The sequence below is a fragment of the Synchiropus splendidus genome, chromosome 6 (assembly GCF_027744825.2).
Source record: "Synchiropus splendidus isolate RoL2022-P1 chromosome 6, RoL_Sspl_1.0, whole genome shotgun sequence".
Taxonomy (NCBI): domain Eukaryota; kingdom Metazoa; phylum Chordata; class Actinopteri; order Syngnathiformes; family Callionymidae; genus Synchiropus; species Synchiropus splendidus.
Genome location: NC_071339.1, coordinates 15,157,707 through 15,181,653, shown reverse-complemented (window position 1 = coordinate 15,181,653; position 23,947 = coordinate 15,157,707). Strand labels below are relative to the sequence as shown.

The following is a 23,947-nucleotide window of genomic DNA, read 5'->3' as shown; positions in this document are numbered from 1 at the left end:
CTAACTATCCACTCATGCTATAGTTTTAAAGACATACGGCATCTTACATATTTAAGATAACCTTTATTTTATGTTGTAAATGTTACGAAAAAGCTGTCAGCTTACATGTGACAGCAAAACCCATCCATCTTCTGCCATCAGGAAGAAATCAATTCACATTAGTTTTGATGGGAAAATGACTCCAAACTCTTTGTGATTTGTCCGCCTCCTGAAGCATATTCCGGTTTTCTCTATTTATTTAAAGATCTGGTGGGCAGCATAACATGACTTGATGGGCCAATTTTGCAAGTTTGATGCCTTGTCTGTTGTCTGAGTTCATGTGTGAGCAGTTGATTGTCTTTTAGTGAGACCGACTGGTGACTTGTCCAGAGGGTCCCTGCCTCTCCCCCACGTCCCCTGAGTAGATGGGACAGCTCCTACTGAATGGTCCAGATTTCCTAGTGTTCCCAGATGAGGGTGTGAGTGAATAAGAGTGTGTGGGTCGTCCAGCTCTGATCTCCACCCAGAACACGACAGAGTTCGCTGGTACAGCGATGGTGAATGGAAAATATTTTTACAAAGTAGAGGTGAGACTTGACAAAGAAAAGTTCATTAAATATAATAAAAATAATAACAATACAATAAGTATAATATTTGACACAAGAATGATCAAATATCAGTGGAATCTGTTCACATAAATTCAAACATCATCTCTTATTGTCCAAACCCCAATCAAAAGTAAACTGAATCTGGTCCCACACATGAGGTCACATGATTATTTATTAAATATGTCACCAAAATAAAAACCAGAGCTTCAGGAAAATAAATAACGAGGAAGTTTCCAAGCATTATTTGATGGTAAAGCCTTGATGTGATCGGTGCATCTAGCAAACATGATGCCAGAAAAAGAAAAGAATCATCTCATAACTGTTGTGGATATACGCTTCCCGTTGTGTACTGTCAAGAGATCAAGTAACACAGGAAACACAAAGCGTGTGCGTCTTTGCGGCCGACAGACATGCAAACACAATAATTAAAGTGGCAGGTTGGCAATGACAGCCCTGGTGAACTCGTCGCTGGTGGCGTAGCCCCCCAGGTCTCCAGTACGCACCTGTTGCAAACACAAGAACAGTGTGTCAGTGTGTGAGCAGCTGCTGCAACACTTGTCATCAGGCAGTGTCGCTGGCAGCAGGAAGTCATCTGCCCTTTAAATATGCAGACAGGAAAATATTTCAATCATGGTGAGGGTCAAGCACACACAATACACCAGCATATTAATTGCATCACCAGACCTGCGTCAGCTGAATTAAAGTTTTTATCTGCACAAATCTCATCAACAACAGCACCCTGATCAGTTCAAGAAGACTTTTTCAACAGAGCACCATCTAGACAAGGTTTCACTAGCACATCGATGAAATGCAAGCCACTCTCCACAATGAGAACAAAATAATGGAAAGGGAGGACTGTCAAGCCCAGCCTGGAGACGAGATCTTCCCCAGCTGGAGTGAGGATGGAGATAGACAGATCAGTTTAGCATCTTCAGTCTGAAGGACTCCATCAAGGTGAAGACAGAGCTGAGCCAGAAGACAAAGCTCTCCACTGACCAGTGGATTTCACATTTCACCTGTGGTCACCAGCTTGTTAGACCAAACAAGAGTTTTCTCTGTTGGGCACTCTCTTAGAGGGTCATCTCAGAGAGAGTCAGAGCAGAGCCTCTGCTCCTCCACAGAGACTGTGACTCATGTCGGGATGTTTCCTGACAAGAGTCACCTCATGGCAGACCCTGGACACACTGGAGATATGAGGCCTCTCGCTTGACAAGGAAATTCAGTGAAGAGCTGAAGGGGGGTTTTGGGGAGAGGGAAGTCTTTACTTCCCCTGTTGCCCCCACAATCAGACCTTAGATAAGCAGAAAACAATTGATAAAAAAATACAATCCATCTCATATCAAATAAACTTCTTATGCTTGTCTGGAGTAGCACTAAAGCAGTAAAAGTAAAATGAAAGATGGAAATATGGACTTCACCACTGATCACTAAAAGGTGTTTGTTTTCTTTCATAATTGTAACAAGGGTAAGGTAAAAGGGGACATGCTTCAAACATTGTCTATATTGACTGACCTAGGAACAGCACCAAAGGACAAGGATAGCATTGACACACACTTTCATATTTAGCTAGACACAGTTTTAGGTTGTGAGTGTAAGCACTTTTATTTGTGTCAACAGAGGAGCATCCGCTGACTCATGTATACAAGAATCACTTGATACATGGTGAGACGAGATGTAAACACAAAAGTAACAGTGGTGTTCTCCAGAAGGCATGAGAGACTTTGTCAGCAAACAAAACATGAATGAATCATTCAAGTTTAATGAGATTTGACAGCAAAAGGCACAGTGAGGAGAGAATACATGTTCAAGGTCAAATAGTCAAGGGGATGGAATTATTAGACGGGGCGGTGGCGCAGATTTTCCACAACAGCACGCATAAAATCGCCAGTGGTACAGTAACCGCCGAGATCTCGTGTCCGCACCTGGGATGTGTACACACACACACGGGGTAAAGGGGAGACAAGGGGGGATTAAAGTGAAGGAAACAGGGAGAGGAAGGCCACTTCAGACTTCCAGCAGACAATTCAATATTTTAAGGAAAATTCATTTCATCTTAAACACACATGAAAGTGTGAGAAAAAGACACAGACATGAAGACCAAACTCACAGCATATTTTCGGGTTTTAGTTTGAAAATAAAGACATTTCTGGTTCACAAAGTTGTCTATACAAACAAACCATAAACGTAAAAGTTAGTTAGTTGTGATCAATTTCCAGATTTAACAGGGATCTTACGAATGACTGAATCAGCACAATAGTGTTACAAATGTTCCACATGAATGTTCCACAAGAGCATGCAGCAGACATCGACACTCTTACCTTGCCCTGTTTGATGACCCTCTTGACAGCGTCTGACACCATCTGGGAGTGATATTCCAAGCTGAAACCAAACATTCGGCATGAACATTTCAATTCAGCAGAGTTCAGTTCATTCATGTGCGCTTATCAGAGGGACTCACTTTAGGTGTCTGAGCATGTTAGCAGCACTCAGCAACATAGCAGTGGGGTTGGCAATGTTCCGACCAACTGCCTGAGCAAACGGATGACGGGCACCCTAAAAAGAAATGGAAACAAGGGCTCAGGAAAACAACACCATTAACACAATTCCTGAGAGCTATAGAACAGAGAATATAGTAAACGTACAGTCTCGAATACGGCGTATTCTGCACTGTAACTTTCACCGGGGACGACGCCGGCTCCTCCCACCAGCCCTGCGGCTAAGTTGTCAATAATGTTTCCGTAGAGATTTGGCATCACCAGGACATCAAATTGGTACGGGTTCTGGACCAGCTACAACAAACGATAGCAATGTTGTTACAGTGTTAATACACCAATGAAAAGCTTCACTTATACAGCAGATCTGTCAATCACTAGAGCAGATAGAGGTTGGTTTGTCAGCCAAGTTTTTAGTTTCTTCATTTCAAATCGAGTCAAGTCAATACCTGCATGCAGCAGTTATCGATGATGATGTTCTCATATTTGATCTTTGGATACAGCTGCGCCACCTCAGCACAGCTCTGCAGGAACAAGCCATCAGCCAGTTTCCTGGGATCACATGAAATGACAGTTAGTCAGAAAGTCCAGATTAGATCGCACAAGAGAAAAAGTAAAAAAGAGGGTTGTACATGATGTTGGCCTTGTGAACTGCAGTGACCTTGCTCCGGCCTTTTTTTGTGGCATAGTCGAATGCAAACTTGGCGATGCGTCTCGAGTTCTCTCGTGTGATGATCTTCAAACATTCAATCACACCACTCACACTCTGGAGAGAAAATAGAAGGTGTTTGTACAGACTGGAGCTGGGCCGTAAATGCACATCTCTCTGGTCACTTAAAGCATTAGAGCAGTGGTTCTTAACCTGGGTTCGATCGAACCCTAGGGGTTCGGTGAGTCGTTCTCAGGGGTTCGGTGGAGCCTCCGGCGTGTGTGTATATATATATATATATATATATATATATATATATATATATATATATATATATATATATACTGTTAAAATAAAATAATCATTGCCAAACGTATAAAATAACAGTCTATTGGTTTCAAAAGACCCTATTTTTTGCATATGGGTAGGCTCAGAAAAAGCAGTGGTGAAAATAATAAGATCACAATTAAAGTCATAAAAAACAATAACAAGCATGTGGTGGGATTCACTTTTAGGTTCAAAGGGTGTCAGTTCAGGTCTTTTCTGCCTTTGCATAATGCTGCCTCCACAGTCTGAGGACGTATCTGCATTGACGGTGTGCCCCATTTCTAAGTCACACACCCTTCATATTTGGTTTTGTGGGCTTGCGGGTTAGGGAGTAGAAGGAATTCACCCAATATCAACTGGATGTCATTGAGTGATATCAACACCCCCATCAAGTGAGAGAGCTGGTTTTGAGATAGATAAATTCATCACAAAGTCAAATGTTATGCACGAATGGAGGCACGACACTGAAATCTTTCGCCTACCTCATGCTCCAGGGAGCTATACTCTCCCTCAGTCTGCTCACGAATGATCACCAGATCCAGGTTGTTGTGGCGAGTATTGTAACCTGGGAGGCTGTTCACATGAACCACATTGGCAAAGAGGTCCAGTTTACGTCTGTGGATAATGAAGTAAATTCATTCTTAGATCTATGATGAAAGGTGACCTTCACACAGATTAGATTTGTACCTCAGTCTCATCTCATATGAAGCCAATTCTCCTTTGAACTCCATGGGAGTGTGAATCTTTCCTGAAATGTCATTTTATTTTAATTTTTTACTTAACTTTTGCATCAGATGATAGCAGTCACCCAGAAAAAACACTGACCTTTAATGGCCACTTTGTTGTTCTTCAACGAAGTCAAGACTTGCTCCAATTTCTCCTCGCTTGCCATGTTCTGAACTTCACTCAGGTGAAACTCCTCAAATTCTACTGGAACATCTGCAGCCTGTTAGTCAGGCAGCACACAGGATATGGATTAGTGTTGTTAAATTATAGATGTGTTTATATGAACTCTTTGGTCAGTTCTTGAGTCACCTTGAACACATCCTTAACAGCAGACATCAGTTCAGGTCCAACTCCATCACCTGGTACCATAGTGACCTTAAAGGTTGCATCAGCACGGGCGGGGGAGGTATCAATGCCACACAAACTTGCAGTAGCACTGAATGGTCGCGAGGCCAGCTGCTGCCACCGGGGGCCACTCAGGCCCTGAGGACAGATAGGATAACTTGACAACATTGGAGCACCAGCTGTACCCAGCAACAGTGAAGTCCAGTGTAAAGTAAACATGTTACTCTGGTATGCATTTGGGTTTTGTGAAGCAAATATAATGGATGAAAGTATTTGACAAATTTGGTATTGAATGAGCGATTGGTGCAGTGTTGGGAAGCAACTAAAAATTCAAAGTAAATTTGACGTCTCAGCAGAGTGTTGCGCTTCTCATGTCCATCTAAGAGAGGCTCAAAGTCTAGCTCCTGCTCCTCTGCATCAGGAGAAGCCAGTTGAGGTGGCTCCTGGATGACTGTCAAGTATATACCAGTGGTACGGGACTACCGACATAATCCTGGGAGATTTCTGAAGAGAGGGAGGTATAGGCTTGTTTACTTAGGCTGCTGCCCACTCGACCTAACCTCACGTTAAGGGAAGAGAAAGGACATATATTTGTCTAAAGATAACTGCAGCATAACTGATTGATGGACCACTGTCCGGTCACTTAATGATTTATTATGATATTAAATATCTTTGGAACTGTGTCTTGCTTGGATTAAGCCTTCTGTTTGCTTCTTGTATTGTAGAACTGTGACCTCAAAGGTGTTGACATTTGAGAGTAAAACACAGCTGCTACTGTTATATTGCTACGCTCAAGTGGCAAGCTAAATGTCTCAGAGGAAGATTTAACAGTAGTATTTACCGACAAGCAAGGACACTCGCTAAACAGACGTGAATACCTGCTAAGGCCCAAGATTTTGTGGTATGCTAACATATCTTAACAAGATAAACACATGACAAGTGGTGTGAATTAATACTGAACTTACATATAAAATAACTGTAAACCACACGCTGTAAAAACATAAATAAATAAATACCAATATAACTAACTATTATTTCAACGTGATGTGTTTGAGCACTGTCAGTGAATGTGTGCCTCGTTTTGTGAGAAGCAGGAAAATGCGTCGTCTACAACAGTATGAGCTAACAAATCGGTTCCCGTAAGGTGACAGTAACTCGACAACCTATATTCAAAATAAATGCGACTATACGTGTGAAAACCAACGAGCTCTGAACTCACCTTGGCCAATGTTACCAAGCCTCCTCGGATGACAGCCGCCATGGTGAGATGTGGTTTCTTCTTCTGTGGTGGCGCTGACAAATATGGTAGAGGGACATCCAGTGGCTAGAAGGTGTAGCACGCCTTCCAGAGGCATGTATTTTTACGGTCTCGTGATGTCAGCGCAAATCTACAAATGTTAGTTACGCAAATTGACAAGCTATTAAAAGTATTGGGAAAAGCCATAAAAAAACTCTTATGTGATTATTATAATTTTTTTTATGTTACCGAGATCACGTGAAAAGTAATATTTATGATTTATAGTCACAACCTTTAAACAAAATGTACATTAAATAAAAGTATATATAATCGAACAGCATATTTGAGGATACAATGTCATGTCATAATTTGGCTTTTCCCTATTTTCTCCTTGTTTTATATTACCTGAGAAACACATTTAAGTTTTGACTTAAGTTTAAGACTTTTTCTTTTGTACTTCTTTCTTTGTGGTTGATGGCCACTTTGGAACTGTATTTGCCCACCCTTGGTATGTTTGGTTGGGAGGGGAGTCATTGTTTGCCCAATAATGTTGGAGATGGAAGAAGAGGAAGACAACCACTTCATGGTGAAGGAGGGCTTGATGAGGATATATGTGAGGGGGAGACTTGGTTGTGCCGAACCCTGATGACATTTGCTGAAAGAAGAAGACGGCAGTACTCGATTTTAAGCTGTCCACATGTAAAGCTTTTGCTGGCCATGCTGAATTACCTACACTTGTGGTCCACATGCGAACAATTGGGAAACATGACATGCATCAACATCAGCTTCATTCTTTTATGGTAATGGACTTCAGTAACGGGCAATAAAATCAAAAGAAAACACCATATAGAGACATGAAGTGTCGCTTGTATGAGTCATCGGGGTTAAAGTAACAACAGTACTTGGCCTGATAGTGTAATCAATTGGAACCATAATAGTAACGTTATTAGAGGTTTATGGGATTTAATAAGGCAGTGTATGTGACATTGAGTTTGAGGGTTGTTCATCCTGGATTTCAGACTTAAACAAGCAATGACTGAGCAACTGCTCTTTCATTTGCTTACTCCCCGATCACCGAAATATGGTTCAACAACCTTCTCCATCAATCATGGGATCACGAGGCTGTCACCGGGCTCTGAGCCTGAAAGTCGCACTCAGGGAAAAATCCCCCACGTTCCACAGCGCTTGCTGAGATGACCATATATGGGAATGGCCAGACAGAGCGAGAGCGCTACCTGCTTCCGTGTTTGTGTGCTCCGGCAGTGCTCCTCAGCTGTCTCCATCGCCTCATTCATTCAGCTCAAACCGTCTCGTGAGCAGCCGGAGAAATGCCTGGTGACGCGACCCTGAGTGAGTATCACGACCATTCACGAGGTGGTGTTTTCCGATTTGGTGGACGACATAGTGTCTTACATATAGTCGCCTACTTAGCTGCCAGCTAACATGCTAACTAGCCTCGCCCATAGCGTTGCGATGTGACATTTCTCCATGTGAAAATACGAGTGGATTGATCTGAACGTATATCCGAGTTTTCTCTGTTCCACATGCTTTGTTGTGTATCTGCAATCTATTCTCGTATCGTACGTTTCAAGTGAGACGTTGGAATTAACCAGCTGCCAGAAATAGTTTCACTCGGTTCGCTTTGTTATGACATGTCCAGACAGACGAGCTACAGAAAGGAAGTGGAACATGTCAGAACTCTGCTGTGCTCGTGGGATATAGAGTCGCACAGTCGAATCTATATCCCACAGTTGAAAGATAGTGCTCCTTTTATTGATTAACATTTATTTAACATTAACATTCATGGCGCTTTTATAGTGTAGAAAATATTTTCGCCATTATTTATACTGTTTGTAATGTGATATATATATATATATATATATATATATATATATATATATATATATATATATATATATATATGATTTTGTAATTAATTAATCGAATTAATCGCATTTTTATGTCATGTCTGCTAAAGGTCTCCTGATAAAGAATTTGAGTTCTCGGATATAAAAAAAAAAGCAGTGCATGACTAATCAATTAAATACCGTAAGAAGAGAAGATTTGAAATCCAATTTTTTTTTATTGGTGAACTGTGCTTCATGAAAATCCAAAAGTAAAGGTCAAGCACATCCGCAAACCAGTTAGGCCAGGTGCATTATTCAAAAATGTAAAACAAATACAGCAATACAGTGAAATAAAAAATATAAAGCTGTCTTCAAAAATGTAAAACAAATACAGTTAAATAAATAAAATATAGCTGTCTTCAAAAATGTAAAACAAACAGCATTACAGTTAAATAAATAAAATAAAGTGTCTTCAAAAATGTAAAACAAATACAGCAATACAGTGAAATAAATAAAATAAAGCTGTCTTCAAAAACATAAAACGAACAGCAATACAGTTAAATAAATAAAATAAAGCTGTCTTCAAAAATGTAAAACAAATACAGCATTACAGTTAAATAAATAAAATAAAGCTGTCTTCAAAAATGTAAAACAAATACAGCAATACAGTGAAATAAATAAAATAAAGCTGTCTTCTCTTCAAAAACGTAAAACGAACAGCAATACAGTTAAATAAATAAAATAAGGCTGTTTTAAAAAATGTAATACAAATACAGCGATTCAGTTAAATAAATAAAATTCTGAAATAAAATAATGCTGTCTCAAATAGGCACTTAAGCTCAATAAAGCAATTCAAAAATGAATAATAGAAGTATAACACACACACACACACCGTGGACTTGATTCTTCTTTATTTATCAACACATTACAGGTGACGTGCAGTCTGTCAAGTGACATTTCAAATAACAGTTACACAGAGAAGACCTTCTCATTACACGGACCTGCACCCATTTGTTAATCAAATGACTGATACCTTATTTACTCTGATGTAAATAAACCCAGTAAATTAGGATACACTCTCTCCAGAAACACAGGCGGAGGATTTACAGTCCTCCTGTTGTGTTTCCACACATGAAAGTACTTCAACAATAGCATCATGGGGTTGTCTCCAGCCGGAAGGTAGCCACTGGTACTCAGTGAAAAGTCACAAGAAAAGTATTCAAATGGAGGCTGTTCTATAGATGTCAACAGTGATAAGGAATTGAAGCCTCATTTCGGCTGCAGTGGTTGGTCAGGTCAAAAACATGTGGAGGATTATTTAAGAAAAATAATCTCAAAATCTATTACGAGGTGGGTGTGGTGAGCTATTTTCATTCCTTACTTCCATAGAGTCAGCAAAAATGTTTAAAAGCACGACTTGACTGACTGATCATTTCTGTACGCTGAGGCAGTTCACACTCATTTATTGTATATCAAGACCTGCTAAGTGAGAAGGTTGATAGACCTGTCTTTGTAGAGGATTCATATTACTAAGTAATTACTCAGTAGGCGGAGCTTATTGTAGTAATTCAATCCTGAAGATTATAAAACATTTAAACATGTATCTTGACAGGTTCACAGAGTGAAATGCTGCATGTATGCGTTTGGCTAGCTCGTGCTCATTTACACAAGTTTATTAAATGGCTAAGATAACTACTTTATCATCTGAGGCACAATCTGTTGTACAGAGGTTAATTCATATGCACTCACCATCACAAGCAGTAAATGGCTTGTGGTGAGTCAAGTATTCATAAGATGATCGAGAGAACAATATGTTTGAGCTACTTCGACTCAAGATGTTGTTCAAACCGCCGCATATGACTCAAAATATATTTTATGTTCTGAACATTTGTAACATTTTTTCACGTGCTGTGTCATGTTTCCTTGCAGAGCATGCTTTTGCCAGTCTCCCGCAAATGGAGAGGGGAGTTGCTAAGGTCATAGGTGGGGATCCCAAAGGCAACAACTTTCTCTACACCAACGGGAAATGTGTCATCATCAGGAACATCAAAGTGAGGTTCTTTCTGCGCTAGAATGATTTATAGGCTGCTCATTGATCTACAGGCACCATATAGTTCTGTTTTTGGACTGTCAAGTATTGTTGTGTGGAAGAGGCTTCTCACACTATCATACATCCATACACTGAATTCTGTTGACTGTTCAGCACGAATACAACAAAGCCTCTTTTTTTCTTCTTTTTTTTGACAGAATTCTTTTGCACGTAATTGTTAATAGATATTTCAATGCTTCTTAAATACTATTCAAACTGCTCCAGTTGAGCAGTTCTGCATAAAGAAACAAATTGTTCGGCTGGATGAATATTCCGGCTGGATTAAATCCATAAATAAATTCACTGTGACAGTTTATTTCCATTTTTGATGTTTATGTTTTTTAAACGTTCTTTGGTACAAAAGTGTTTCTCCATACTAGAAATATCAACTTGACGCTCACAACTTTTCTTCTTGTCCCGTGAAGAACCCTGCGATTGCTGATGTTTACACTGAGCATGCTCATCAAGTGACAGTCGCCAAGTATGCTCCAAGTGGTTTCTACATCGCATCTGGAGGTGAGTTACTATAACACATGACTCCGCAGGAAAACTGAACTATGGCTTCCATTTCTAGTATGATATATGACGTCTAGAGTAAATGTAACCGTGGCATCTGCTTAAAGGATATGATGGAAGACGTAATGGGAAAAGAAAAAAAAATGGCTGAAAGAATTAATACATTTCCTTTTATGTCGCGGACATGTCACCCTTTGTTGCCTGTTTACTGCCTCTCATATGTGGTGTATTAATTATTCAAATGAATAATTCAAATTATTCTCACTTAAGATGTCACGGGAAAGATTCGCATCTGGGACACCACCCAAGAAACCCACCTGCTCAAGTATGAATACAGCCCACTCTCTGGCAAGGTGAAGGACATCGCTTGGACTGAGGACAGCAAGAGACTGGCTGTGGTGGGCGATGGACGGGAGAAGTGCGTATCTCTGTTTTGACTGACCACGTTGCGTGAGCTCATCCTTCTACACATACTGACCAGACACTTTCCATGAAAACTTTGTGACAGTAGTTTCAGTGCCAGTCTTTATCTTGTGTGAAAGGTTTGGTGCTGTCTTCCTGTGGGACACTGGATCGTCAGTAGGAGAACTTTCCGGACACGCTAAAGTAATCAACAGCGTAGACATTCGCCAGAAACGGCCCTACCGCCTTGTCACGGGGAGCGACGACACCACCACTTCTTTCTTCGAGGGTCCACCGTTCAAGTTCAAGTTCACAATGAATGTGAGTATATGAGAGGATTGAGGCTCTGATGAATGAAATCTGAATCAGCTGAACAAAGCGGGGTCTCTTTTTGAGGCTGTCACACTGCGCTGGTCTTTGACAGTGTGGCCTTGTTCGACCAGTTGTCTCATTACATAACAAGACGTTCTCTGTAAATTCTTCAGTTTGAGAGCTGAATGGAAAAACGTTTGGCCTCACGGACACGGTTAGAGTTTTGCAGAGATGATTTGGCTTTCTGACTCAAGAGTGAGCTGAGTGAAATGACTAAAATTGCGTTTTTGTAACCTCTGTATCCCCCGTCGCCTGTTCTATCCGCTCATCAGGATCACAGCCAGTTTGTCAACTCTGTGCGATTCTCTCCCAATGGAACTCACTTTGTCACCGCAGGAGCTGATGGACAGGTGAGCCACTGTCAGGTTGAAACTTGAAACATTTAAGTAAGTGATTTCAGTAACTGGTGTCACTGTGGCAGATTGTGGTGTTTGATGGCGCCACTGGCAGCAAGGTTTCTTCACTGGGTGGAGAGAAGGCCCACAAAGGAGGAATCTATGCTGTAAGTTGGCTTTGAAAGAGAACTTCAAGCTCTAGACATGACGCTTGACACTTGATTCCAATACACTTGTGTGGATCAGGAGTCATCAGTTAAGTTGTGTGGTGTGTCTGAAATTACCATATGGTGTTTCATGTAAATGAAAATTCTGTATCTGAATTTTGATATGACATATTAAGAACGACAAATATACAATAATGTTCAGACGCTGCGTCAAGACACATGACTTCTGAATCAGCACGCTCTTTTCACCAAATCCTTATGTGTCACCCGCTCAGGTTAGCTGGAGCCCAGACGGCTCGCAGCTGATCTCCGCCTCGGGCGACAAAACCGTCAAGCTCTGGGACGTGGAGGCTGGTGCGGCCGTCACCACCTTCACTTTGGGGAATGACGTGTCAGACCAGCAGCTGGGCTGCCTATGGCAGCAGGATCACCTTCTCAGCATCTCCTTGTCAGGACACATTAACTACCTGGACAAGAACAACCCAGACCGACCCATCCGTGTCATTAAGGTTGGTGAATATTTGCTGCTGTGGAGTCCACACTTCTTGTTTGGCCAGCCACTCTTTCCTCTTCTGCACAGATGAGCCATCACATCCAAATGCACGTCTCTTTTTCAGGGTCACGCTAAGTCGATCCAGTGTGTGACGGTTCACAGGAGTGAAGGCCAGTCAATGCTCTATTCTGGGAGTCACGACGGGCACATTAATATCCTTTTTGTGATTGCTGACTCAGCAACACTGCATCTATGAAACAAATGGCCAAGTGTCTGAAAATTCAGGAAGCGATCGTCTTCTTCCTTAACTGTGGCTCACATCGCTGGAGTCAAGACGGTGGAGAGAATGATGGCTTCTCAGGGAAAGGTCACAGCAACCAGGTGAGCAAGATGGCTGTGGTGGGTGACGAACTGGTGACCTGTGGAATGGATGACACCGTGCGATTCACCAACTTGCACAAAAAGGAATACAGGTACTGAGCCCTTTTCATATCAACCCACTGTACCTGACGGAGATTTTGTTGAGGCTGCTTCTTTCTGCCGATCAGTCCGTGTAAGAAATGACTGTTGATTTCAGTGCCTCTGATGTGGTGAAAATGGACTCCGTTCCTAAACATGTTTCTGCTTCCGGAGGTCTCTCTCTGGCTGTCTGTCTTGAGCAGGTATTCTGTTCCGTCTGGTTTTGTTTAATCTCCATTTGATCTTTGACTTTTCCGAGTGATGCTGAGCCTTTCTGCTCTCAGGTTGTCCTGCTGAAGGACAAGAAGAAAGTGTTCACGCTGGACAAGTTGGGCTATGTACCCGAGGTTGGTGCCATTCAACCTGGAGGAAGCACTGCTGCAGTGGGAGGAGCAGTAAGTGGCTACTGGGTCTGGGGTGGTTTGGTGCCGCCTTGCTGCTCACTCAGGACTCTGATGCTTTTGAGCTTTGTAACAATAGGCTGCTGATTTAATCGTGTTTGTTTGTGCTGCTCTCTACGCAGGACGGGATCATTCGTCTCTACTCCATTCAGGGCACCAGTCTGAAGGAGGATAAGACTCTGGCGATGGACGGGGCCATCACAGACATGGCCTACTCTGATAATGGTGCCTACCTGGCAGCCACCGATGACAGGAAAGTGGCCAGAGTCTTCAGTGTTGCAGATGACTACAATGTAAGCACGCCTTTCTGATGCCGTTCATGATGTCACCATGACACTGCAAATGCTGACCTGACATTGTCGGTTTCAGGTCCTCAATAACTTTTACGGACACCATGCAAAACCTGTCTGCCTGGCTTGGTCGCCTGACAATGAGCACCTTGCCACCGGTGGGATGGACATGATGGTTTATATCTGGACCGTTGGTGACAGTGACAGCAGGATTAGACTTCAAGGTACACATTATGTCTGTGATTTCAAAATGTTGACTTAAATTATACTACTTGTGTCCCATTTTTCAATATATGGAAATGTGAATTGTGGAATGTGGAGTTGACTTATCGGGATTCATCCAGTCATCCAAAAATTGAGGTGTGGTTAACCTTTTAACCCCTCTCCCCAGTCACTTCCACTAGCTCCTCCTCCTCCCCTGTCTCCTCTCAGTGCAGTGGAGCCACAGTTCTTCTTTTAGCCTCGGCAGCTTCAATCTGCATTCTTAACCTTTCGGTTTTGAATATTTCAAAAAACTACTGTTTTGTTGAAAAGTGAACGGTTTGGTGTGATGTTTCTCCTTTTGTCTGCAGACGCTCATCGGTTGCACCACACCACTGGCTTGGCCTGGATAGATGAGAACACTCTGGTCACAACCTCCCATGACGCGTTTGTCAAGCAGTGGACGATTAAATATTGAGCTGACAACCCTTTATATCTTCCAGGACAAGGACTACTGTAGAAGATGAATGATTTTTTTTTTCTTTCGGTTTTCCATGTTGTCTGTATAAGTCCAAATTGTACATGGGTGTGATCGAAGCGCCTGGATGAATGATACCGAGGCAACAAAGCTAAAATAAGAAAAAAAAGTGCTTTTCCATCTGTGTGTCACGGACCGTGCACAACATTCCATTCGTAACAGGCTTCACTGAGATCCTCGCTGACTAAAACCCGGATGCATCCGGGCGTCAGTTGCATTTTTAGGTGTAAATCTAACGGTTGCATTCCTGAAACGAGTTGGCCTGTCGCTTCTTCCTTTCCTTCCTTGTTTCTCATGGTTAGTTTTGAAACATCATAGCACTTACAGCCGGCCAGGGAGCAACAATAAGGTCGAAGTTAACAACAATCAGAATTGCTGTCTATTCAGTTGTATCGTGGCTGTGTTTTCACTTTGTGTCTTTATGCATTCATTACCAATAAAGTACTTTTTACGCACCCCTTCCTTCTGATCTGATCTTTGTTGCCTTATCTGAATATGAGACAATTTAGCATTGAAGCTAAAACAGAGCCGGCGCCCTGGAGCTACAGCCCAGTAGATGGCGCTCTTTCCTTAATAATCAGTTGGCCAGAATAGCCATGTAGAGAAAGCGCGCCATCTACTGGACGCTTAAGATGGTTATTGTTAGTTCATACAAAACTATATTTTAGTGTTAAAGTTTAAAAAAAAAATCTTCGCTCTAACTTTAGAATTTAGGATGCAAATGGTGAAAATGAGACTGTATTTGTGGTTCGTCTCGCTGACATTCGACCGCCGTGATGACGTCAAGCCGGAGGTCAAAGGGGAAATTTTGCGGGGAGTCCGCGGCTCCCGAAGAGCGTTCGGGGCAAACACGATAATCGTCCCACAAAAAATGTTGAAGCGAATACGAGCCCAGCTAGTTTTCGGGTGAAACATTTTGACAGCGATGAAGAACAACCACAGACGAGGGTGTCAATCTTCAGCAAGCTGACAGGTTCGTTGTTACCCATGATCTATTTTTAGTTTGCTCCACTGGCGTACTATTTATTGCTGGATTTATGTGTAAGGTTTGTGTGAAATGTCTACGATGGCGTCCATGTTAAGGGAATTGGCATATCGAACTTATAAACGATAAAAAACGTATGCTTGGTGTCAAGTAAGGGATCGTCTGCAAATGACCTGCAAAGCAAAGGCTTTACAGTAAAAAATATTTAATGAATTAATTCATTGCAATAATGTTGGATGCATGTCACGTGCGAGTGTGTTGCTCTATTAAGCGCCTCGAAATGTACAATATTTTTTATGTTTTATGTATATGAAGAAGACTCATGTTGTGAATAATTTTGAATGACTTTGAAACTCTCCACCGAGTGGAGAGTTCTTGCCCCAAGTGGTGGAGTGTAAGTATCTCAGGGTCTTGTTCTCGAGTGAGGGAAAAGGGGAGCGTGAGATTGATAGACGGGTTGGTGCAGCAGGAGGCAGCAGTGATGCAGTCACTGTCTCGGACCGTCGTGGTGAAGAGGGAGCTGAGTCACAAGACAAAGCTTTCGATTTACCGATCGATCTACGTTCCCACCCTCACCTATGGTCATGAGCTTTGGGTAGTGACCGAAAGGATGAGATCGCGGATACACGCGGCTGAGAAGAGTTTCCTCCGCAGGGTGGCTGGGCGCACCCTTAGAGATAGGGTGAGGAGTTCGGTCATCCAGGAGGAGCTCGGGGTGGAGGTGCTGCTCCTCCACATCGAGAGGAACCGGTTGAGGTGGCTCGGGCATCTGATCCGGATGCCCCGTGGACACCTTCCTGGGGAGGTGTTCCGGGCATGTCCTACCGGGAGGAGACCCCAGGGAAGTCCCAGGACTCGCTGGAGAGATTATGTCTCCGGTCTGGCCTGGGAACGCCTTGGGATCACCCGGGAGGAGCTGGAGGAGGTTTGTGCGGATCGGGAAGTTTGGGCTTCCTTGCTCCGTATGCTGCTTCCGCGACCCGACCCCGGATAAGCGGCAGACGAAGGTGAAGGAGGTGACTTTAAAACTTAAAGGAAGAATACTACAAAAAAATCCTTCAATATTAGGGGTCTCTAAACAGTCTGCCATGGGTGCAGGTTTTTGTTCCAACCAATCAAGAGGACAGTGATCAGATGGTGTCCCAAGACGGTGACCAGTTGATTGTCAGGCTGGTGCCACCAGTTTCAGCTGTCACCTCATTGCTTCACCAATGTGTGCTTGTTTGGAAGTAAAAAACAAAAAAAGTGTTTCAGTTGTAACATTATGAGTCTCAATACTAGACCAGTTTGGTATTCATTCTGTACATCAGCTTGAAGTTGTTTTCGGCATATGGTCTTTGACACGACTAAGAAGGCCGTTGTCTGTTCTGAAGAATCACTTGGACTTGGGAGAGCTGACCTCTTTGTGGAAGAGGAAAGCCCCTTACTGATATATTGCTCAGTCTATGTACCACGCAGATCCATTATTTCTGGTAAAAACCTCTCAGTACTTTGAGTCAAAACATAACCAGCTTGGATGGATGTGCAAGCCCCAGTTTTTTTAAACCTCCTCTGCAGTGATCTCATGCTGGCTCTTTTATCGTCCTCTTCTCCATGTGGCAGGCCTAAGTGAGTTTGAACAGAGAGGCACAATCCGGATTTAGCTCCTGAGTTCATTTTGCAACCAGATGGAGATGGCGAGCATCAGACATGCAGAGGCAGGACTATTTAAATGATCATGATCTTCTTCTTTGTGTGTGTGTGCTCTTGTTTGTGTACTTGATCTGATGATGTGTGGGACTGTCGTGAACCACAGGAGGCTTTGTTGATGGACACATACTGATCACTAACATGCTTTTGACTCTATTTTGTCGACCTGTTGAGGAAGCGGCTTCAGCTACTTCCAGAAGTGCACTGGTAATCTGCCGTGGAAGCTGCGTTATCCTGAAGTGACTTGTGCGCTGACACGTCTGAGATGTGGTTACTCTTCAACCCAGAGGTTTCCAACCTTTAATCTTCAGTGAGCTAGCTGCTGCATTTCTGCACGGCTGTGCCTATGAAGTACTTGCCTTTCCTTTAAATTACATTCACTCTGCTCTCACCCGAACAGCACCATCTTCAGAATGGCTTTTATGGACCTTTGGTCAGTGATGCTTCGGTTCCAGCTCTGGCCTTCGTCATCACTTTAGTGAAGATGGATCGTTGGTTTTGGAGTTATCTCCTTCCCAAGGCTGTGTGTCTCTGGAGCGTCTCTGGATGAGTTGCAGTGAAATCTGAAGTGCTTCTTCATGTTGCATTTTCATACCTCAGGACACAGATATTCATGAAACAGAACTCCTCACGACACTGCGTCAGGCAGTTCCCATTGTACGGAAACTCAGACCAGTTTTTTTAAGTGATGCAACAGATCAATGATTTCTCATTGATTTGATCAATCCATTCCTGGGTTAATCCTTGCTGAGAGCAAAGAAAGGCTTCGGCAGCAGATTGTGTTCGTGACTGTGAGGAGACCTCGATGGAATTAAGGAAAACAAGCAATATAGATGTCCTCGATCGGTTTGTGCTGCAGTCGATGAGCACCACCTTCTTTTGTCTTTACCTCAACTTCAAAGTTCAAAGTCAACTGAGCAGTCTGATGTTGAGAGAAGACCTGAGGTCCAATCATGATCCTGCCAAGCCTTTCAGGGGTGCTTGAAAACTGAAAAGCCATAGAGATAATTCACGGACTTCATGAGGGAAGGCTCGTCTGTTTCAGAGAATACTGTCATGATGAAACAGCCAAAGCTCTCAAATGTAAGGAGTCTTCTCAGAGACATCTTATCCATCTTACATCTTACAATGTTTGTTGTTGAGGACTACTGCTTGCTTTCCCATGACCCCTGACTCCCACGTCGCCTCTGCTGTACTGAGCCAGGTGGTTACAAGATGGCCGACACGTGCGAGACTGCCTTTCATGGACTTACTTTCAAAAAATCTCGCTGGGTTTCCTTCGGGACATCCATTACTCCAGGTGATGGCCTAGCAGGTAGAAGAGAGGTTTGGTTCGACTGATATGCACGCACCTTTCTACTTTATGTGACAGATAAAGCAGTCAAAGTGCATTAACTTCAGAGAGGTTGAAAACGCAGTAGTACGAACGAAGAGGAGGGTTGAGCTCTGTTGTGTTCTTAATTTGGTCCACGTTATTTTGAGGTTAAATTGTGGGTGTGTTGGAAGGAAGGAAAGCCTGTCTTGGATTTGACCAGACAGGATGGCTGACTGTAGTCTATATCAGTGGAACTCCTTGCTATGCGTTGACAGGCCATGAGACGGCCCATCGGGTCAGTTTCTGGATGATACGGCCAGTGGAGCCCCCAGGATGAAGAGGAACACAGTGTGCAGTCAGCTCCAAGCTGGACTCAGGGGTGATGATGATAGTCCTGCATCCTTCACAACCAGGTGTGTTGGCAGTAGACACTAGCCTGTGGAGTTGGCCACCTCTGAGGAGGGTGAACGACTGTGATTTAAAGGTACACTACTGATGACGTGTCCCAGCACAATGGCAATACATGGTCAGTTTACTGTCATGTCCAGTGTTTCTCGATTTCGTACCCATTAACCAAGGACTTGGGTGGACTGATGCTCATGGTTGCATGAAGTTTAAGTCTGATAAGGTCGAGTCCTGCAGAAAGTTTCTTGACCTTCTGGTCGTCTGTGGGTAAAACCTGCTCATACAGGACAAAGAGCTGTTTCTCTGTGAAGACCAGCCTGGTGATAGGGGTCTGTGGTCATTCAGGAAACCTACCTTTACACTGATAAACTTGTCCCAACCTCTCCAGGACAGCTATGCATTCAGCGTGTGACACACTCATTTTACCTTTTCACATTGTTGCATGCCAGACAGGCTGTTTCTCACACATGAAAACCACCAACGTTCTTGTGGTGCAACTTACAGCAGGTAGTGTCTCATCAATGATGGGTGCTGGCTGAAGTTTAAGAGTCGGTTTATTTCTTTTTCCTGTAACAGTTGAATTTCCCCAGTGTGGGAAGAATGAAGCCTATCGGATCTAATCCAATACATTCTTTTGCTTCACCGGGTGTTGGGTCCTTCACAGAGGCTTGACACCTTTTCACACATTAAAAGCTGGGAAAGTTTCAGATGGCATCATGGCAGCATCCTACTCCTGACACCTTCTCGTCGAGAGTAGAGAATACCAGTCTCAGTCTGGGTGGAAACGTAAGACTTGTGATGGAAGCTTCTAAATTTAATTTCCTTCCCAACATAATTTGGACTTCCCCTCCACTGGCATCCCTTTGCTGTGCTTGTGGTTCCTTGTAGTACCGCTTGCCTCACCTTCCATGACCCGGGACGGAGGTCACCAAGGTCGACGGTATCGTGCGACAGCGTTAAACATTCACGTGTTTCTGCTACTTGGAAGAAACTATTGAATGTAGATCATTGATGACTTATCTGCACACTCGGTATGGGCTGTGCTGACGGCTTATCTTAGTCACAGCAAACTCAGATGGTCAATGTGAGAGGATAGTCTGGCCATCAACAGAGTCAAGTGAGACAGCAGGGCATGTGAACAAACCAGAGGGCACAGTATCTGTGATCTACAAAAACAAAGAGGTCAAGAAAATAATAATAAAAAAAAATCAAAGTGGCTTATTTCTTTTGTTGAAGAATCCACGGCTGCCCCATCAATATTTCATGCCAACAAATGCAAATGGAATTTTTGTACTGTTGTACTTCTTATAGAAATCACTACTTGTTGTGTGTAATGTAAATCATCTAAGTGGGGTCATTTTTGAGTGAATTGTTAGGACTCGTGTATTTGAGTTTACTCCAGAATGATATGAAGAAATGAACAATTACAAGTTTTTGTTCACCCTCCATCTTCACATATATGCTTTTTATTGTCCATATATACGAGTCCTGTGTCCTCTAAAGGAACATAGATGGTTATATAATTTTAGCTCTTCCATAACTGTCATGGATAAGCAATTTAAACTAACCGATCGCTGACTTCCAGCCCGAAGAGCTGCTGGTGTATTTACAAATGAAATCTAGCATGTCAGCTTTTTCCTCCTGCTTTCGCGAACATGTGCAGAATTACAGCTGGAACATGGCACACGAGGTTAACGCTGGTGAAGCACTTTTGACGACTTCAAGCAATGATTTTCCCGCGGTTACTCTTTAACCTGGCAGCTGCACAGTTCCTCCTCTGATCAGTACTTATCAGATAATCTTTTGTCTTGATCTGGAGCTCAAAGCTGGAGTGTCACTCTTTAAGCTCATGTCCAGAGATGACCCCGGGGGGGGGCGCGAAAACTTATGAACTTGGCCACTGGCCAATGAGAGGGCAGTGATGTCATAGATTGCATCAGCCTGCGCTGAAGAACCCATCAGATGTCGCTACCGTAATCGGACTACAAAGAATCTTATCTCAAAAGTGGGTTAGAACCTCATGGAATGCGGACAGTGGAAAAGAGCCATTAGATATAGGCACACCACGTCTGGCAACATCTCACCCTTGCTGGAAGAACTTTCTTGATGTGATTTTCTTTTGTTCTGTGGGGTGTTTTTCTGTGCGTAAAAGTCCTTGCTGTTGTCACCTTTCCATCACTTTGGCAGCGGGTAATACATCCTCTCCCTCCAGGACCTTATAAAACACTTCAAGATCTAGTTCTAGCCTCGGTTTAAACGTCAGTGTTTACAGATTCTGACAGGCTAAGGCAGCCACATTACACACTCTAAGGGTAGCACAGACAGAGTCATGTTGTTTGTAAGACGTACCACACCGGAGTCAAATACCCATGGATCACAATGAACCACGGCTAACTTGGAACAACAACAAAATATTAACTTTACTAAAATTACAATATCACTGTACTTGCAGTATTGAAATATTGAATATGCTCATAGATGTACTGGAATTTGTGCAAGAATACTGCCTGTTCTGTAAAAACACGTGGTCCATTGAAATGCAAGGTCTCTCAACGCTCTAGTCGTTCAATGCCTCGAGTCAGTTAACATGGTAGCCTGTTGCCCGGGAGCACTTGAGTGGGATATTCACTGCTGGAAGGTTCCTTCAGGATGGAAGGCTGAACTCCATGGGGCTGATCAAGCTCACACAAGCCAGAGTTGTCTTCAACTGACCCAACACAAACACTGTCCTTCTTTTTGCAGTGTCTATGTTGGAATTGACTTTGAGGGAACTCTTTGTTTCACTGCGTTAGTAGTCAAGAAAACTCCAAACTTGTTTTGGATTACCTTCTTCTCCAAATACTTCTTCTCACCTGATGGGCAGACAGCCAGAGAAATTGTCGTGGTGCGTCACAGAGCCGGCTCTTATTTCCTTCTCAATGTTTCTTCACAGTCAGGCAATAATTCACCAGCAGCACATTCATCCCCCCGGACACTCCTGTCCAAACAAAAACTCCCACTCCACTGCAGACTCACTCGGACGATGGAAAAGTGGATGTTTTTTCACTTGAGAATGACCAAGTACGTTCTATGGCTCAGATCTGAGGAGAGAGGTGAGTTCAGATTTCGTTAAAAACTGAGTTCTTCAAGCAAATTGTTTGTGGCAGCCAGGAAGGAAGTCGTAGCTCCTGGCTGTTGAGCTCTAGCCAGGGCTTTTATTTGAGATTTCCCTTCTTATCATATGATGCATATGAAATCTAGGTCTTTTGGTGAACGGTAACTGACAGAGTTTTATAAACCGGTCCAGTTTAGAGACCAATGCAACAAGAGCGATGGAGGATGGGGTGTATTTTTCGGTGATCTGGCCCATACATTTTCCATCCACAGTGTTGAGTGCTTAGCAACATCCGTGTGTGTGTCTGATGTTTTTCTCTCGCCAGAGAAGTCAGTAGAGTGAATGCAGATTGATAAAAATAGAACAAATGAAAGGTGAACTATTGAAATATTCCACCCATTGTCTTTTAGTGTCCATGTTTATATTTATGGATCTAGTCTTTCTCTGAAGTCTAAATTAGGATTCAGGGATTTCTTTGTAGGAACATGGAGCATCTTAAAAGGTTAATTTTGACTCCCTCACGTTTTATGCCTTTTTATTATAACACATTTGAATGTATTATATCTTCTGTACCTTGCTGCACCATAGCATGCAGGTAGCAGGTGTAAATCCAAGGCCCTTATTTGTTCAAAATGATCAAACTGGACGTGACAACTCTTGAGTCAAACTCAAGGTCCAGGGGTCGTTTTATCTGGGTCACAAGCCACATAAATACAAAAGTATGAAGCATAAAGTTCACCTAACACTGATGCAATACCAGGCTGTTTGATGTGGAGTGTGGAGATGGGAGGGCACTGTGTGGTAGTGGCTGGATTTCTATACTTCTAACAATAACAATGATGTAGAAGTTTTGTCTTTTCACTCTACAGAGGCGCTGTATGCTAATGTTGAAAAACACACACACACACACACACACACACACACACAAAAACATGTTTAAATTCCTTATTTGTTACTTCTTTTTCCGAGCCGTGCCCTTGCTTGTGTTGAACAGCATGCATGTTGACTGTCGTGTGCAGAAATGGTTTTTATAGAGTTCTGATGCGCAGTTTTGATGGAGACATGTTAACATCCTACAAACATCGTCTGTCACCTAAAGAGAACTGACTTCGCTGGTGATGTTGATGAAGGTGATGAAGATGAATAAGCTGTGCACACATACATAAGCGGTGTATATGTATTGCATAGCAAAGCAAGCCTTAGTTTTCTTTTGAAGTCAGTATTTTTCTGCATTTGATTCATCCTCAACCACATATAGACACCTCTAGGTGTCTTGGTCTGGTGCCCTGAAAGTCTTGTGTTGTGTCTCCAAGTTAGTAGAATGATCTTGACCCTTGAAAACTCATACTGACCCCTGACAGTTCTGTTTTTTTCCTAGCTGAGTGAAAGGTGCTTAGTGGCTATATTTCCCTTTGCCATGGCATGAGTCTTTCAGACTGCTACAGGTGACCGAGCTGCCTTTGTAGTCACTTACTACATCGAAGATTTTCACAATCTTCTTTAGAGCAGTTCACATGACTGTTGCCTGAGGTCGCAGCGGTCAGAGTCCTGGATGACTTGGGGATCTGATCTGTGTATGGTGTTTGGCCCCGTTATTGTGTTGCCAGTGTGCTGACTCACAAGGCTGTTTGGAGCTCCTCTGCCTTGGAGCCTTTGGGCTATATCACCCAACATGCACGCGGCAAGTCTATCGTGTGGTTGTGTGTATCATGTGCTGCCTCTAACAAGTCCTCCTCCGGACTTGTCTGCTCCTCTAAGTGAATTAAGCCCGATCAGATCGCATGTGATAAGGGTTTGGGTCCAGATGGGCAACACTTTGGCTGTGGACTCTGGTGAGTGCTCTTTGTCTTTCCTCCCCAGAGCAGATGTTGTTGGTGGTAGCAGTGTACGTGTCAGACCCTTTGAACTGAACATGACTCTGGGCCATTATTAAAAACACTGGATAATTCTGGATGCGCAGAGTAAGAGTAACAAAGGTAAGTGTGT

At 43.0% G+C, this 23,947-nt stretch overlaps 3 protein-coding genes across 7 annotated transcripts in view; 2 read left to right on the top strand and 1 right to left on the bottom strand.

Annotated features, from left to right (window-relative positions):
* Window positions 1-686: 686 nt before the first annotated feature.
* idh3b (isocitrate dehydrogenase (NAD(+)) 3 non-catalytic subunit beta) lies at window positions 687-6,464 on the bottom strand. 2 transcript variants are annotated; one of them, XM_053867840.1, is made up of 11 exons: window positions 6,346-6,464; window positions 5,091-5,264; window positions 4,881-5,001; window positions 4,743-4,803; window positions 4,538-4,670; window positions 3,712-3,845; window positions 3,529-3,631; window positions 3,230-3,376; window positions 3,046-3,140; window positions 2,906-2,966; window positions 687-1,090 (listed from the first exon to the last, which is right to left on the bottom strand). In XM_053867840.1, exons 1-11 carry the CDS (start codon window positions 6,385-6,387, stop codon window positions 1,013-1,015), a joined length of 1,149 nt encoding a protein of 382 aa, XP_053723815.1. In that variant the 5' UTR covers window positions 6,388-6,464; the 3' UTR covers window positions 687-1,012. The 2 variants fall into 2 exon arrangements, with proteins under 2 accessions (XP_053723815.1, XP_053723814.1); XM_053867839.1 differs by lacking the exon at window positions 687-1,090 and adding an exon at window positions 1,126-2,509.
* Window positions 6,465-7,575: 1,111 nt separating this feature from the next.
* wdr1 (WD repeat domain 1) lies at window positions 7,576-14,921 on the top strand. Its single transcript, XM_053868229.1, has 15 exons — window positions 7,576-7,713; window positions 10,140-10,261; window positions 10,725-10,815; window positions 11,086-11,233; window positions 11,358-11,538; window positions 11,862-11,939; window positions 12,011-12,091; window positions 12,367-12,600; window positions 12,709-12,798; window positions 12,906-13,057; window positions 13,162-13,246; window positions 13,328-13,438; window positions 13,567-13,737; window positions 13,814-13,958; window positions 14,307-14,921. Exons 1-15 carry the CDS (start codon window positions 7,692-7,694, stop codon window positions 14,411-14,413), a joined length of 1,818 nt encoding a protein of 605 aa, XP_053724204.1. The 5' UTR covers window positions 7,576-7,691; the 3' UTR covers window positions 14,414-14,921.
* A 374-nt stretch (window positions 14,922-15,295) lies between these two features.
* slc2a9l2 (solute carrier family 2 member 9, like 2) overlaps window positions 15,296-23,947 on the top strand; it is a 77,239-nt gene continuing 68,587 nt past the window's right edge. Inside the window, exon 1 of one of the 4 annotated variants that reach the window (XM_053867242.1) lies at window positions 15,296-15,446. Coding sequence is in view for 1 of the 4 variants with exons in the window: in XM_053867237.1 (XP_053723212.1) it covers window positions 21,902-21,959 (58 nt within the window). In the remaining 3 variants the exon portion in view is untranslated. Of the gene's footprint in view, window positions 15,447-18,209; window positions 18,231-21,897; window positions 21,960-23,947 lie in introns of those variants that run through there. The other 3 variants (XM_053867239.1, XM_053867240.1, XM_053867237.1) reach the window with 3 other exon arrangements.